Below are 14,283 nucleotides of genomic sequence, written 5' to 3' on the forward strand. Positions count from 1 at the left end.
TGTCCGATGAAAGGGTGCACATGTTTCCGCTGGTGATGTCCGATGAAAGGCTGCACATGTTTACGCTGGTGATGTCTGATGAAAGGCTGCACATGTTTACGTTGGTGATGTCTGATGAAAGGGTGCACATGTTTTCGCTGGTGATGTCTGATGAAAGGGTGCACATGTTTCCGCTGGTGATGTCCGATGAAAGGGTGCACATGTTTCCGCTGGTGATGTCCGATGAAAAGCTGCACATGTTTACGCTGGTGATGTCTGATGAAAGGCTGCACATGTTTACGTTGGTGATGTCTGATGAAAGGGTGCACATGTTTTCGCTGGTGATGTCTGATGAAAGGGTGCACATGTTTCCGTTGGTGATGTCTGATGAAAGGGTGCATATGTTTGTTACCCTTGTTGGGATTGACTGGTTGGATAGGGATTGCAAAGCTGGTTGTTTGGTGTGTGTGTGTGGGGGTGGAAGTTGTGTGGATTACGTACCCCTTCTGTGCTTGCTGTTCCTGGCATGGGCAGCACCCCCCTCCCCGTGTGTTAGCTGGTTTGGACCTTGGCGGTCTGAATGTTCCGTGCAGGCTCTGCACGGCGAGGCTCGTTTGCATCTTGGCCCGGTGCTGGGTAACTGCTGACCCCTCGCCCGCTTCCCCGCTTTCTTGCGTTTAGGGAGATGGTGGGAGTAACGTATTCGTGGTCTTAGCCAGTGGTACTCTCTTTGTAAAGTGTGATGTTTGTGTATACTGCCCAGGGAGGTGGGAGGGGGTGCAACGGCATCCAGCACTGCACCCACTCAGCCCTTACTCTACTAGGACAATGACCTTAATGGCCCATTCAAAGGAAGGAAAGTATGCTCTGTTTATTTCTCAAATTGGGGAGCACGGCCATGTTTTTAGAAACGTGCCTTACTTTTTCCAAGGTTCACTTGCTGCAGGTGTGTGTGTGTGTTTGGGGGGTAAATCATATTGTATGCCCCCGCTTAAAATTGTAAGGGGTATTTATCACCCTGCCTCCACCCCCCATCCCCTGCTTCCTATTCCCCTGGGGATTGGGGGGGCTGGGGGGGTGGGGGGACTCAGGGAGAATCGCCCCTTTTAAAGCACACTTTATTCTGGAATAATAACTCAGAATGGAAATAAAATGTTCATTTTTAGTAAAGAGTTGGTCTCTCACCTGTGGGGGAGGCTCACAGCCAGGGCTGGGGGTCCAGGGCTGAGGAATGAGTGAGCGGCGCAGAGCCCACCCTCTCTCCTCGCTGGCAGAAGTGCTCCATGGAAGCTCATCTTGCTTCTAGGCACAGAACAGCTGCTTACACCTGCAGGTAGATTCATTTTCCTGGGGGGTGCCCGCGTACTCGACCCCCCTGGTAGGGCAGGTGCAGAGCTTAGTCTCAGAAAGCAGGAGTGTGAGCTCTGGCCCTGGTGCCTTTGGAGGAAGGTTAGCCCACAGATCTGGGAGGGAAGAGGAACCGGTTTGACATGGGCCTGGAGGCTGGGACTGGAGGCCAAAAATACCCAGAACAGGAGAAGTGAGAGCCAAGATCAGGGCAGAGGTTTATTAACCCTGTGCACTCCGGCTATGGGGAAGCGGCTCGAGCACATGTATAGCGGTGGCCAATTACTGGCCTGGTGTTGGTTAAGGCCATTTCTGACAAAGTAAACAGACATGTGACGGCCGATTGGGCTCAATGACATTTTCTTGGATTAGTCTTTAAGCCTGCTTGCCGGATGGCACGGGCAATGGTATACAGATGTTCTTAGTGCTCCGACCAGTTATTGCTGTGCACAGACATATTGTCCAAGTAGGTTCCACAATCTCCTTGTTTACCGCTGGAAGCACTGGCATACAGACACTTTCCCCTGTTCAATGCATTGGCTCGCAGGCTCCTTGTTTGCAGCTGCAAGCTCTGGAATACAGGCTCTGTTTCCTGTTCAATGCATGGGCTTGCAATCTCCTTGTTTACCGCTGGAAGCACTGGCATACAGGCACTGTTCCCTGATCAGTGCATTGGCTTGCAAGCTCCTTTCTTACAGCTGGAAGCACTGGCATGCAGGCTCTGATTCCTGTTCAATGCATGGGTTTGCAAACTCCATATTTACAGCTGGAAGCTCATGCATACAGACACTTTCCCCTGTTCAATGCATTAGCTCGCAGGCTCCTTGTTTGTAGCTGGAAGCTCTGGAATACAGGCTCTGTCCCCTGTTGAATGCATTGGCTCGCAGGCTCCTTGTTTACAGCTGGAAGCTCTGGAATACAGGCTCTGTTTCCTGTTCAATGCATGGGCTTGCAAACTCCTTATTTACAGCTGGAAGCTTTGGCATACAGGCTCTGTCCCCTGTTCAATGCATTGGCTCGCAGGCTCCTTGTTTACAGCTGGAAGCTCTGGAATACAGGCTCTGTTCCCTGTTCAATGCTTTGGCTTCCAGGCTCCTTGTTTACAGCTGGAAGCTCTGGCATACAGTCTCTGTCCCCTGTTCAATGCATTGGCTTGCAAACTCCTTATTCACAGCTGGAAGCTCTGGCATACAGGCACTGTGCCCTGTTCAATGCATTGGCATGCAGGCTCCTTGTTTACAGCTGGAAGCTCTGGCATACAGTCTCTGTCCCCTGTTCAATGCATTGGCTTGCAAACTCCTTATTTACAGCTGGAAGCTTTGGCATACAGGCTCTGTCCCCTGTTCTATGCATTGGCTCGCAAGCTCCTTAGTTACAGATGGAAGCTCTGGCATACAGGCTCTGTCCCCTGTTCAATGCATTGGCTCGCAGGCTCATTATTTACAGCTGGAAGCACTGGCATACATGCTCAGTTCCCTGTTCAATGCATCAGCTCGCAGGCTCCTTATTTACAGCTGAAAGCTTTGGCATACAGGCTCTGCCCCCTGTTCAATGCATTGGCTCGCAGGTTCCTTGTTTACCGCTGGAAGCTTTGGCATACAGGCTCTGTGACCTGTTCAATGCATTGTCTCACAGGCTCCTTGTTTACAGTTAGAAGCCCTGGCATAAAGGCTCTGTCCCCTGTTCAACCCATTGGCTTGCAAGTTCCTTATTCACAGCTGGAAGCTAGCTCTGGAATACATGCTCTGTACCCTGTTCAATGCATTCGCTTGCAGGCTCCTTGGTTACAGCTCGAAGCTTTGGCATACAGGCTCTGTCCCCTGTTCAATGCATTGGCTCGTAGGCTCCTTATTTACAGCTGGAAGCTCTGGAATACAGGATCTGTTCCCTGTTCAATGCATTGGCTTGCAAGCTCTTTGTTTACAGCAGGAATCACTGGCATACAGGCGCTGTTCCCTGTCCAAAGCATTGTCTTGCAAGCAAGCTCCTTGTTTCCAGCTGGAAGCTCTGGCATAAATGCTCTGTACCCTGTTCAATGTATTGGCTCGCAGGCTCCTTGTTTTCAGCTAGAAGCTCAGGAATACAGGCTCTGTCCCCTGTTCAATGCATTGGCTTGCAAGGTCTTTATTTACAGCTGGAAGCTCTGGCATACAGGCTCTGTCCCCTGTTCAATGCATTGGCTCGCAGGCTCCTTGTTTACAGCTGGAAGCTCTGGCATACAGGCTCTGTTCCCTGTCAAATGCATTGGCTTGCAGGCTCCTTGTTTACAGCTGGAAGCTCTGGCATACAGTCTCTGCCCCTGTTCAATGCATTGGCTTGCAAACTCCTTATTTACAGCTGGAAGCTCTGGCATACAGGCACTGTCCCCTGTTCAATGCACTGGTTTGCAGGCTCCTTGTTTACAGCTAGAAGCCCTGGCATAAAGGCTCTGTCCCCTGTTCAACCCATTGGCTTGCAAGTTCCTTATTCACAGCTGGAAGCTAGCTCTGGAATACATGCTCTGTACCCTGTTCAATGCATTCGCTTGCAGGCTCCTTGGTTACAGCTCGAAGCTTTGGCATACAGGCTCTGTCCCCTGTTCAATGCATTGGCTCGTAGGCTCCTTATTTACAGCTGGAAGCTCTGGAATACAGGATCTGTTCCCTGTTCAATGCATTGGCTTGCAAGCTCTTTGTTTACAGCAGGAATCACTGGCATACAGGCGCTGTTCCCTGTCCAAAGCATTGTCTTGCAAGCAAGCTCCTTGTTTCCAGCTGGAAGCTCTGGCATAAATGCTCTGTACCCTGTTCAATGTATTGGCTCGCAGGCTCCTTGTTTTCAGCTAGAAGCTCAGGAATACAGGCTCTGTCCCCTGTTCAATGCATTGGCTTGCAAGGTCTTTATTTACAGCTGGAAGCTCTGGCATACAGGCTCTGTCCCCTGTTCAATGCATTGGCTCGCAGGCTCCTTGTTTACAGCTGGAAGCTCTGGCATACAGGCTCTGTTCCCTGTCAAATGCATTGGCTTGCAGGCTCCTTGTTTACAGCTGGAAGCTCTGGCATACAGTCTCTGTCCCTGTTCAATGCATTGGCTTGCAAACTCCTTATTTACAGCTGGAAGCTCTGGCATACAGGCACTGTCCCCTGTTCAATGCACTGGTTTGCAGGCTCCTTGTTTACAGCTAGAAGCCCTGGCATAAAGGCTCTGTCCCCTGTTCAATCCATTGGATGGCAAGCTCCTTATTTACAGCTGCAAGCTAGCTCGGGAATACATGCTATGTACCCTGTTCAATGCATTAGCTTGCAGGCTCCTTGTTTACAGCTCGAAGCTTTGGCATCCAGGCTCTGTCCCCTGTTCAATGCATTGGCTCGTGGGCTCCTTATTTACTCTGGAAGCATTGGCATACAGTCTCTGTTCCCTGTTCAATGCATTGGCTTGCAATCTCCTTGTTCACCACTGGAAGCACTGGCATACAGGCACTGTTCCCTGTTCAATGCGTTTGGATTGCAGGCTCCTTGTTTTCAGCTAGAAGCTCTGGAATACAGGCTCTGTCCCCTGTTCAATGCATTGGCTTGCAAGGTCCTCATTTACAGCTGGAAGCCTTGGCATACATGCTCTGTACCCTGTTCAATGTATTGGCTTGCAAACTCCTTGTTTACAGCTAGAAGCCCTGGCATACAGACACTGTTCCCTGTTCAATGCATTGGCTTGCAAGCTCTTTGTTTACAGCTGGAAGCTCTGGCATACAGGCTCTGTTCCCTGTTCAATGCATTGTCTTGCAGCTCCTTGTTTACAGCTGGAAGCTCTGGCATACATGCTCTGTTCCCTGTTCAATGCATTAGCTTGCAGGCTCCTTGTTTACAGCTCGAAGCTTTGGCATACAGGCTCTGTCCCCTGTTCAATGCATTGGCTCGCAGGCTCCTTATTTACAGCTGGAGGCTCTGGAATACAGGCTCTGCCCCCTGTTCAATGCATTGGCTCGCAGGCTCCTTATTTACAGCTGGAAGCTCTGGAATATATGCTCTGTCCCCTGTTCAATGAATTAGCTTGCAGGCTCCTTGTTTACAGCTCGAAGCTTTGGCATACAGGCTCTGTCCCCTGTTCAATGCATTGACTTGCAGGCTCCTTATTTACAGCGGGAAGCTCTGGAATACAGGCTCTGTTCCCTTCTCAATGCATTGGCTTGCAAGCTCTTTGTTTACAGCTGGAAGCTCTGGCATACATGCTCTGTCCCCTGTTCAATGCATTGGTTCGGAGGCTCCTTGTTTACAGCAGCTGGAAGCACTGGCATATAGGCTCTGTGCCCTGTTCAATGCATTAACTCACATGCTCCTTGTTTTCAGCTGGAAGCATTGGCATACAGGCTCTGTCCCCTGTTCAATGCATTGACTCGCAGGCTCCTTATTAACAGCTGGAAGCTCTGGAATACAGGCTCTGTTCCCTGTTCAATGCATTGGCTTGCAGGTTCTTTGTTTACAGCTGGAAGCACTGGCATACAGGCGCTGTTCCCTGTCCAAAGCATTGTCTTGCAAGCTAGCTCCTTGTTTACAGCTGGAAGCTCTGGCATACATGCTCTGTCCCCTGTTCAATGCATTGGCTTGAAAACTCCCTGTTTACAGCTAGAAGCCCTGGCATACAGACACTGTTCCCTGTTCAATGCATTGGCTTGCAAGCTCTTTGTTTACAGCTGAAAGCACTGGCATACTGGCGGTGTTCCCTGTCCAAAGCATTGGCTTGAAATCGCCTTATTTACAGCTGGAAGCTCTGGCATACAGGCTCTGTTCCCTGTTCAATGCATTGTCTTGCAGCTCCTTGTTTACAGCTCGAAGCTTTGGCATACAGGCTCTGTCCCCTGTTCAATGCATTGGCTCGCAGGCTCCTTATTAACAGCTGGAAGCTCTGGAATACAGGCTCTGCCCCCTGTTCAATGCATTGGCTCGCAGGCTCCTTATTTACAGCTGGAAGCTCTGGAATATATGCTCTGTCCCCTGTTCAATGAATTAGCTTGCAGGCTCCTTGTTTACAGCTCGAAGCTTTGGCATACAGGCTCTGACCCCTGTTCGACGCATTAACTCACATGCTCCTTGTTTTCAGCTGGAAGCATTGGCATACAGGCTCTGTTCCCTGTTAAATGCATTGGCTTGCAATCTCCTTTTGTACAGCTGGAAGCTCTGGCATACAGGCACTGTTCCCTGTTCAATGCGTTGGGTTGCAAGCTTCTTGTTTACAGCTGGAAGCACTGGCATACAGGCACTGTTACCTGATCAATGCATTGGCTTGCAAGCTCCTTATTTACAGCTGGAAGCCCTGGCATACAGGCTCTGTACCCTGTTCAATGCATGGGCTTGCAAGCTCCTTATTTACAGATGGAAGCACTGGCATACAGGCTCTGTTCCTTGTTCAATGCATTGGCTTGCAAGCTCCTTATTTACAGCTGGAATATCTGGCATACAGGCTCCGTCCCTTGTTCAATGTTTTGGCTCACAGGCTCCTTGTTTTCAGCTGGAAGCACTGACATACAGGCTCTGTTCCCTGTTAAATGCATTGGCTTGCAATCTCCTTGTGTACAGCTGGAAGCTCTGGCATACAGGCTCTGTTCATTGTTCAATGCATTGGCTTGCAAGCTCCTTATTTACAGATGGAAGCACTGGCATACAGGCTCTGTTCCTGTTACGCTCACCTGGCTCCCACAGGGTCGTCGAACGGAACTAGACAGCTGCGGTCTCCACCTACGTGACGCGTAGTACAGAGATGACTGACTGGACTGGCCCGCCTAATTTCGTCTGCTTGACCCGTAGAAGTATTCTCCTAAAAGTGGAGAAAGGGAATTAGCCACCCGTGGATTTGAGTGATAACACCTCACTGCATTCCCACTAATCACCTCCGATATTCCCTTTCATTAGTCTCACCTTATAGTTTTAAATGATGAGCTCTCCATCCTGCGTGGAATGCAGGGGCACGTAGATAACTAGTTACTTCACTGGTCCGAAGGAATTGGGAGAGTTCCAGATGAATATTGACTCTGAAGTTCCTGGCGAGGAGCCGTAAGTATATAGTTCTTAAGAGTTCAAAATGTCTGATATTCACTCTTGTCCGATTCCTTTCTTGTCTTGCAGCTTTGACTCAAGAGAAGATGGTCTTGTGGCAGCTGATAGCGTTCAGGTAAGAGTCTGTATTACCCAACACTGTCCAGTAAAATGATGACAGTGCTTAACCTGTTGCTTTCTCTCTTCTTACAGGTGTGGCGTAAGAAGATGTGGCGTGCTGAAGAATAATGCCTCCGGCGGTAAAATCAGGTAAGTCTATGGTGGTAAAAGAGATTGTCTTTGTTGGTTCTCTCGGCTCACCTTGTTGTTTCTTTGTCCCCTTAGGTGCCGAAGTTCGGCAAAGAAGTGATGGAGACTGCGCCGGATCATAGAGATGCTGTGAAGACTGGTGAGTATAGCGCGGTGCTGCAGCTGGCGATGCGACGCATATAAAAATAACGTCTTTTTTCCTTGTTCGAAGGCGCAATGGATCCGGGAACAGGCGAAGAGTAAAGGTAATCTTCTTGTTCAAACCTTTCCTTCTTCTTTCCCTTCTTTCTAGGAGCTCCGGACTCGAGGCGGGCGTGGCAGAAGGCGGGATGCTGACTTGCAGGCACGGTGAGCGTTACGCTGCAGGATGCAGAATAACGCAAAGCGGGTGCTGCTCTTCGGGCGTGGTTTAAATAGCCTCCATAGTAGTCCCAGGTAAGAAGTTCCTCCAAGGACTGTACCCAGATAGCCCCTAGCCGGGGTTGCTGGGCTTTCATTAGGTACCTGGATGCCTGCTCCCGAGACTGATGGACTTGGTCTGGATGCCCGGGGATAGGCATCATGACAGCACACCCCCCAAGGCCCCTCCTAAAGTCGTTCTTCCCCTTGGTCCTGGTTTGTCTGGGAAATTCCGATGGAATCTTTTCACCAATCGAGGTGCATGAACGTGCTCACTATGCTCCCATGACCTTTCTTGTGGCCCGTAACCCTTCCAGTCGATTAAATAAAAAAGTCTTGATTTAACCATCTTAGAGTCCAAGATATTATTAACTTCAAATTTGGGTTCCCCGTCTATAAGGATGGGGTCAGGTGGTTTGGTTAATCTTGTTCCGGGTTGAACTGGCTTCAAAAGTGAAATGTGAAAGACGGGGTGAATTCGCATATTAGAAGGTAATTCCAATTTGACGGCCACCGGGTTGATAATGGCCTTAATAGTGTAAGGTCCCAAATATCTAAGGTTAAAGGTCCGAGTTCCTTTTAGAGGTATGTGTTTTGTAGCCAGCCAAACTTGATCCCCAATCTGGTATTGTGGAGCCTCACTTCTATGTTGATCAGCATTTTGTCTTGTATTTTTCTTTCGCTTGTTTCAAATGTTCAGCTGCCTCCTTAAAGGCTTGTGTAATAGTAGCGTGCAGGTGGTTCACTGCAGGCATTTCTAAGTGTTGGGGCGAGTCGAGTTCTGAGGTTCGAGGATGATGCCCATATATGGTATAAAAGGGGCTTTGTCCGGTTCCTGAGTTGTTGTATGCGTATTCGGAAATCCATAAAATATCCTTCCAATTGCCTTCGGTTTGGTGTAACATGCAACGTAGGTATTGCTCAAGAGTCTGGTTGGTCCTCTCCGTCTGACCATCGGTCTGGGGATGATGACTGGTTGATAACCTCACGTCGATTTGCGCCAATTGACAGCATTTCCTCCAAAACTGTGAAATAAACTGGCTGACTCGGTCAGAGACCAATACGGAAGGAAATCCATGTATTCGAACAATGTTTTCAAGAAATTCCTTTGCCAAAGTCAAAGCGGAAGGTAACCCCTTTAAAGGACTAAAGTGGGCCATTTTGGAAAAAAGATCCACTATAACTAGAATGGTGTTAAATCCACTACATGGGGGCAGATCAGTAATGAAGTCTAGGGACAAAGTGTGCCATGGTGTAGGCGGAATATCCAAAGGTTGTAAAAGACCAGCTGTTTTCTTCTTCAGGCTTTTGTTTTGGGCACAGATACCACAAGCTAGCACAAATGATTTTACGTCCTTTCGCCAGGTGGGCCACCAGAATTGTCTTTTGATTTTAGCCTCTGTCTTTGCGATTCCTGGGTGTCCTTCAATCAGAGCATTGTGATAATTGGAGATAACTAGTTCTTGTAGTTCCTTGTGTGGTAGAAATAGACGACCTTGATAGTAAGGTAGGTCATTGATGACTGAATAATCTTGGCCTTTCTTTACCCAATCCTGCAGGACTGCTGGATCGAAAAGTTGTTGGATTTTTAAATGAATGTCTTCTAGAGTTTGTAGGGTGGTTATGCCAAGAATTCTTTTTTCCGAAATTATAGGCACCGGTTCTGGGTTTGAATATGTTTCTCCCATTCCTATACGGGATAAGGCATCTGCTTTGCCATTTTTACAACCTGGTCGATAAGTGATCACGAAATCGAATTCCGCAAAGAATAATGCCCACCGTGATGATTGGCCTTGGCTGTCTTCAAATATTGCATATTCCTGTGATCGGTGATTACAGTGATGGTATGCTTGGCACCGAGAAGATAATGCCGCCAAGCCTTGGAGGCAGATTTGTTGGCCCATAACTCCTTATCGGTAACTGCATAGTTTAGTTCGGGTGCCGAAAAGTTTCTTGACCAGAATGCTACTGGATGAAGTCGGCCGGTTTCAGGATCCTTCTGGGAAAGAACAGCTCCCATGGCTAAACTGGATGCATCAGTTTCAACTACGTATGGAAGTTCGGGGCGTGGGTGCTTTAAAACAGGTGCAGACGTGAATTTTAATTTTAGATCTTGGAAGGCCCTTTCAGCCTCTTCAGTGCACAGGAAGCATTTGTTCTTTCGCAGGAGTGCAGTGATGGGGTATACAATATGTGAGAATTCAGGAATAAATCTGCGTTAGAAATTAGCAAATCCAAGCATGCTTTGTACTCCTTTAACTGAACTGGGTGATGGCCACTTGAGGATTGCGTCCACCTTTCGAGAGTCCATTCGAACTCCTTTTGGGGTCAGAATAAATCCAAGGAATTCGACTTCTGTAGAGTGAAAAACACATTTTTCCAGTTTTGCATATAACTTATGCTGGCGTAGTTTCTCAAGGACTGCACGAACGTGCTTAACATGGTCTGATTCTGCGGAGGAGTACACTAGAATATCGTCTATGTATACGACAACACAGACGTCAATGAGTTCACGAAGGACATCGTTCATAAAATACTGGAAGGCTGCCGGTGCATTGCACAACCCGAAAGGCATCACCTGATATTCGAACAATCCATACTTAGTGCGAAAGGCAGTCTTCCATTCATCGCCTTTCTTTACACGTACCAGATGATACGCCCCTCGGAGGTCTAACTTAGTGTAGATACAAGCATTCTTTACTTGGTCCAGTAATTCGGGGATCAGAGGCAAGGGGTATCGTTTTTTTTACCGTAGTTTGGTTTAATGCATGGTAATCTATGCACGTTCTAAGGTCACCTTCCTTTTTAGGCACAAAGAATAAAGCTGAGGATGCTGGAGACTTGGATGGAGGAATGAAGCCATTAGCAAGGTATTGATCCAAGTATTGTCGTAGATGAAGCTTTTCAGGCTCTGTAAGGGCGTAGATCCTACTGCATGGAGGTTGTGCACCGGGTAAGAGATCAATCTGACAATCATATGATCTGTGAGGTGGTAAGGTGTTTGCCTGTTCTTTCTGAAAAACATCCTGAAATTCTTGATATTCCTGAGGTAACTGCGCGATTGGATTAATGACTGTGGCCAAGCCCTTATTCAAGGTTTTTTCCGGTTAACAGGTGTGTGCACAATCCGGGAAGGTCATTCTCTCCTCTCGCCATTCAATACAAGGATTATGTGTTTCTAAGCATGGCATTCCCAGAATTATTTGGAACTGCAGGGCCTTGATTAAGTCAAACACAATGCTTTCTCGATGCCCATCTTGACCCAACAGCGTCACCTCTGTAGTGGAGTGAGTTACAGGCCCAGAGGCAATTTCAGTTCCATCGACGGTGATGATGACATCTGTTGTGGTCTTTTTGCAAAGAGGTAGGTTCATCCTTGAAGCCAATTCGTGGTCCATGTAGTTTCCTACGGCCCCACGATCAATGTATGCTCTTACTGCATGCATACGTGATGTCTGGCTTGGGTCAATAAGGACCATTGGTATGATTAGGTGCGAGGTCTGAGTGCCCTTCTTTAAACTCGGCAAGCGGACCTCTATGCTTGTCGGGCGTGGTCGTTTCCCGAATCAGACTCTATATGGCTTTTATCAGCAGCTCCTACCACCTTCCTGGGTGGTTTTACAGGGCAATCCCGTAGAAAATGTCCCGAGGTTCCACAGTACAGACACAATTGCATTTGCCGTCTCTTTTCTCTTTCCTTTTGAGTCAAAGGTCCTTTAACCCCCCCGATCTGCATGGGCTCTGATGCATCTGTTCCTTTGGGGGTAACGTTGGGTTTAACCAATACCCGATTCTCGAACTTAGCTCGGTCAGCCTTTCTATTCTGAAGTCTGTGATCTAACTGGACCACCAAGTCTATATATTCAGCGCAGTCCTGATGTGGGTTCACTTGATGTGGGTTCACTTGAACTAAAACATCTTTGAGTTCTCCTCAGAGTCCACGATGAAATAACGTAATTAGTTTTACCTCGGGCCATCCAGTTTCCACCACCAACCTATTGAAGGTTGCAATGTAGTTAAGCAGATCCTGGTTACCCTATCGTAGGGACAAAAGTTTGTTATCCAGGGCCTGTTCTTGTGAATGTCGGGCAAATAGTCTTTCCATACTCATTTGAAAACCCTGAAAATCCCGAAGAAGAGGGTCATCCTGGTTGACTAGTGGAATTGACCAATCAGCTGCGCTGCCACCGAGATATGATAGTACAAAGGCTACTTTGGCTTGATCATTTGGAAAGGCTCTAGGTCTACATAAAAAGTGCAAGCGGCATTGGTTCATAAACACGGCAAACCTTTTTGGGTCCCCAGCAAAGCGTTCGGGTGGAGCTAAAGGAATAGTTCCTGGAAAAATTACTTGCACGGGGTTGCTTGATGAAACAGGAGTTGGGTTCCCCCCGAATCCAGGTAAGGGTGTTTGCCCAGCTTGGTTTTGCAGCAGTTGTCTAGCAAGGTCATCAGTGCGTTCCTTGGACACAATCAGTTCTCTCCTGAGGGCATTAGTTTCTTGGCGGGCGGAATGTACTTCTGCCCTAAGTTCCCCTAATAATTGGGCCAATTGGTCAGTTTCTGAGGTCTCCATAACGCCGGGTGGGAATTTGTAGGAAGGTTTCGCGTTCTGTTACGCTTACCTGGCTCCCATAGGGGCGTCAAACGGAACTGGACAGCTGCGGTCTCCACCTACGTGACGCATAGTGCAGAGATGACTGACTGGACTGGCCCACCTAATTTCGTCTGCTTGACCCGTAGAAGTATTCTCCTAAAAGTGGAGAAAGGGAATTAGCCACCCGTGGATTTGAGTGAGAACACCTCACTGCATTCCCACTAATCACCTCCGATATTCCCTTTCATTAGTCTCACCTTATAGTTTTAAATGATGAGCTCTCCATCCTGCGTGGAATGCAGGGGCGCGTAGATAAGCAGTTACTTCACTGGTCTGAAGGACTTGGGAGAGTTCCAGACGAATATTGACTCCGAAGTTCCTGGCGAGGAGCCGTAAGTATATAGTTCTTAAGAGTTCAAAATGTCTGATATTCACTCTTTCCGATTCCTTTCTTGTCTTGCAGCTTTGACCCAAGAGAAGATTGTCTTGTGGCAGCTGATAGCGTTCAGGTAAGAGTCTGTATTACCCAACACTGTCTGGTAAAATGATGCCACTGCTTAACCTGTTGCTTTCTCTCTTCTTACAGGTGCGGCGTAAGAAGATGTGGTGTGCTGAAGAATAATTCCTCCGGCGGTAAAATCAGGTAAGTCTATGGTGGTAAAAGAGATTGTCTTTGTTGGTTCTCTCGGCTCACCTTGTTGTTTCTTTGTCCCCTTAGGTGCCGAAGTTCGGCGAAGAAGTGATGGAGACTGCGCCGGATCGTAGAGATGCTGTGAAGACTGGTGAGTATAGCGCGGCGCTGCAGCTGGCGATGCAACGTGTATAAAAATAACGTCTTTTTCCTTGTTCGAAGGCGCGATGGATCCGGGAACAGGTGAAGAGTAAAGGTAATGTTCTTGTTCTAACCTTTCCTTCTTCTTTCCCTTCTTTCTAGGAGCTCCAGACTCGAGGCGGGCGTGGCAGAAGGCTGGATGCTGACTTGCAGGCACGGTGAGCGTTACGCTGCAGGATGCAGAATAACGCGAAGCGTGTGCTGCTTTTCGGGCGTGGTTTAAATAGCCTCCAAAGTAGTCCCAGGTAAGAAGTTCCCCCAAACCACACCCGAGTAAAAAATAGTCCCTGAAGTAAAGTAGTTCCTTCCAGGCCTCACGTTGGCTTGGATTCTTTGCAGCATGGTCTGCATGAGGTAAGTTTAAGCATATGAGCCTGGCGTCTACGGCACCAGAACTGTACCCAGATAGCCCCTAGCCGGGGTTGCTGGGATTTCACTAGGTACCTGGATGTTTGCTTCCGGGACTGATGGACTTGGTCTGGATGCCCGGGGTTAGGCATCATGACAGTTCCCTGTTCAATGCATTTGCTTGCAAGCTCCTTAATCTACAGCTGGAACCACTGGCATACAGGCTCTGTTCAATGCATTGGCTTGCAGGCTCCTTGTGTACAGCTGGAAGCTCTGGTATACAGGCTCTGTTCCCTGTTCAATGCATTGGCTTGCAAGCTCCTTGTTTACAGCTGTAAGCACTGACATACAGGCTCTGTTCCTTGTTCAATGCATTGGCTTGCAAGCTTCTTCTTTACAGCTGTAAGCACTGGCATATAGGCTATGTTCCTTGTTCAATGCATTGGCTCACAGGCTCTTTGTTTTCAGCTGGAAGCTCTGACATCCAGGCTCTGTTCCCTGTTCAA

At 48.2% G+C, this 14,283-nt stretch overlaps 1 protein-coding gene across 6 annotated transcripts in view; it reads right to left on the reverse strand.

Moving 5' to 3' along the window:
• The window catches only part of LOC138522091 (uncharacterized), a 300,314-nt gene extending 298,892 nt beyond the window's left edge, over positions 1–1,422 (reverse strand). For 4 of the 6 annotated variants that reach the window (XR_011283237.1, XR_011283236.1, XM_069635343.1 and 1 more), the window contains exon 1: positions 1,165–1,422. Coding sequence is in view for 4 of the 6 variants with exons in the window: in XM_069635343.1 (XP_069491444.1) it covers positions 1,165–1,322 (158 nt within the window). In the remaining 2 variants the exon portion in view is untranslated. The remainder of the gene's footprint in view (positions 1–1,164) is intronic. The other 2 variants (XM_069635341.1, XM_069635340.1) reach the window with 1 other exon arrangement.
• Between the last annotated feature and the right edge of the window lie 12,861 nt (positions 1,423–14,283).

The sequence above is a fragment of the Ambystoma mexicanum genome, chromosome 13 (genome assembly GCF_040938575.1).
Source record: "Ambystoma mexicanum isolate Mex_15411 chromosome 13, UKY_AmexF1_1, whole genome shotgun sequence".
Taxonomy (NCBI): domain Eukaryota; kingdom Metazoa; phylum Chordata; class Amphibia; order Caudata; family Ambystomatidae; genus Ambystoma; species Ambystoma mexicanum.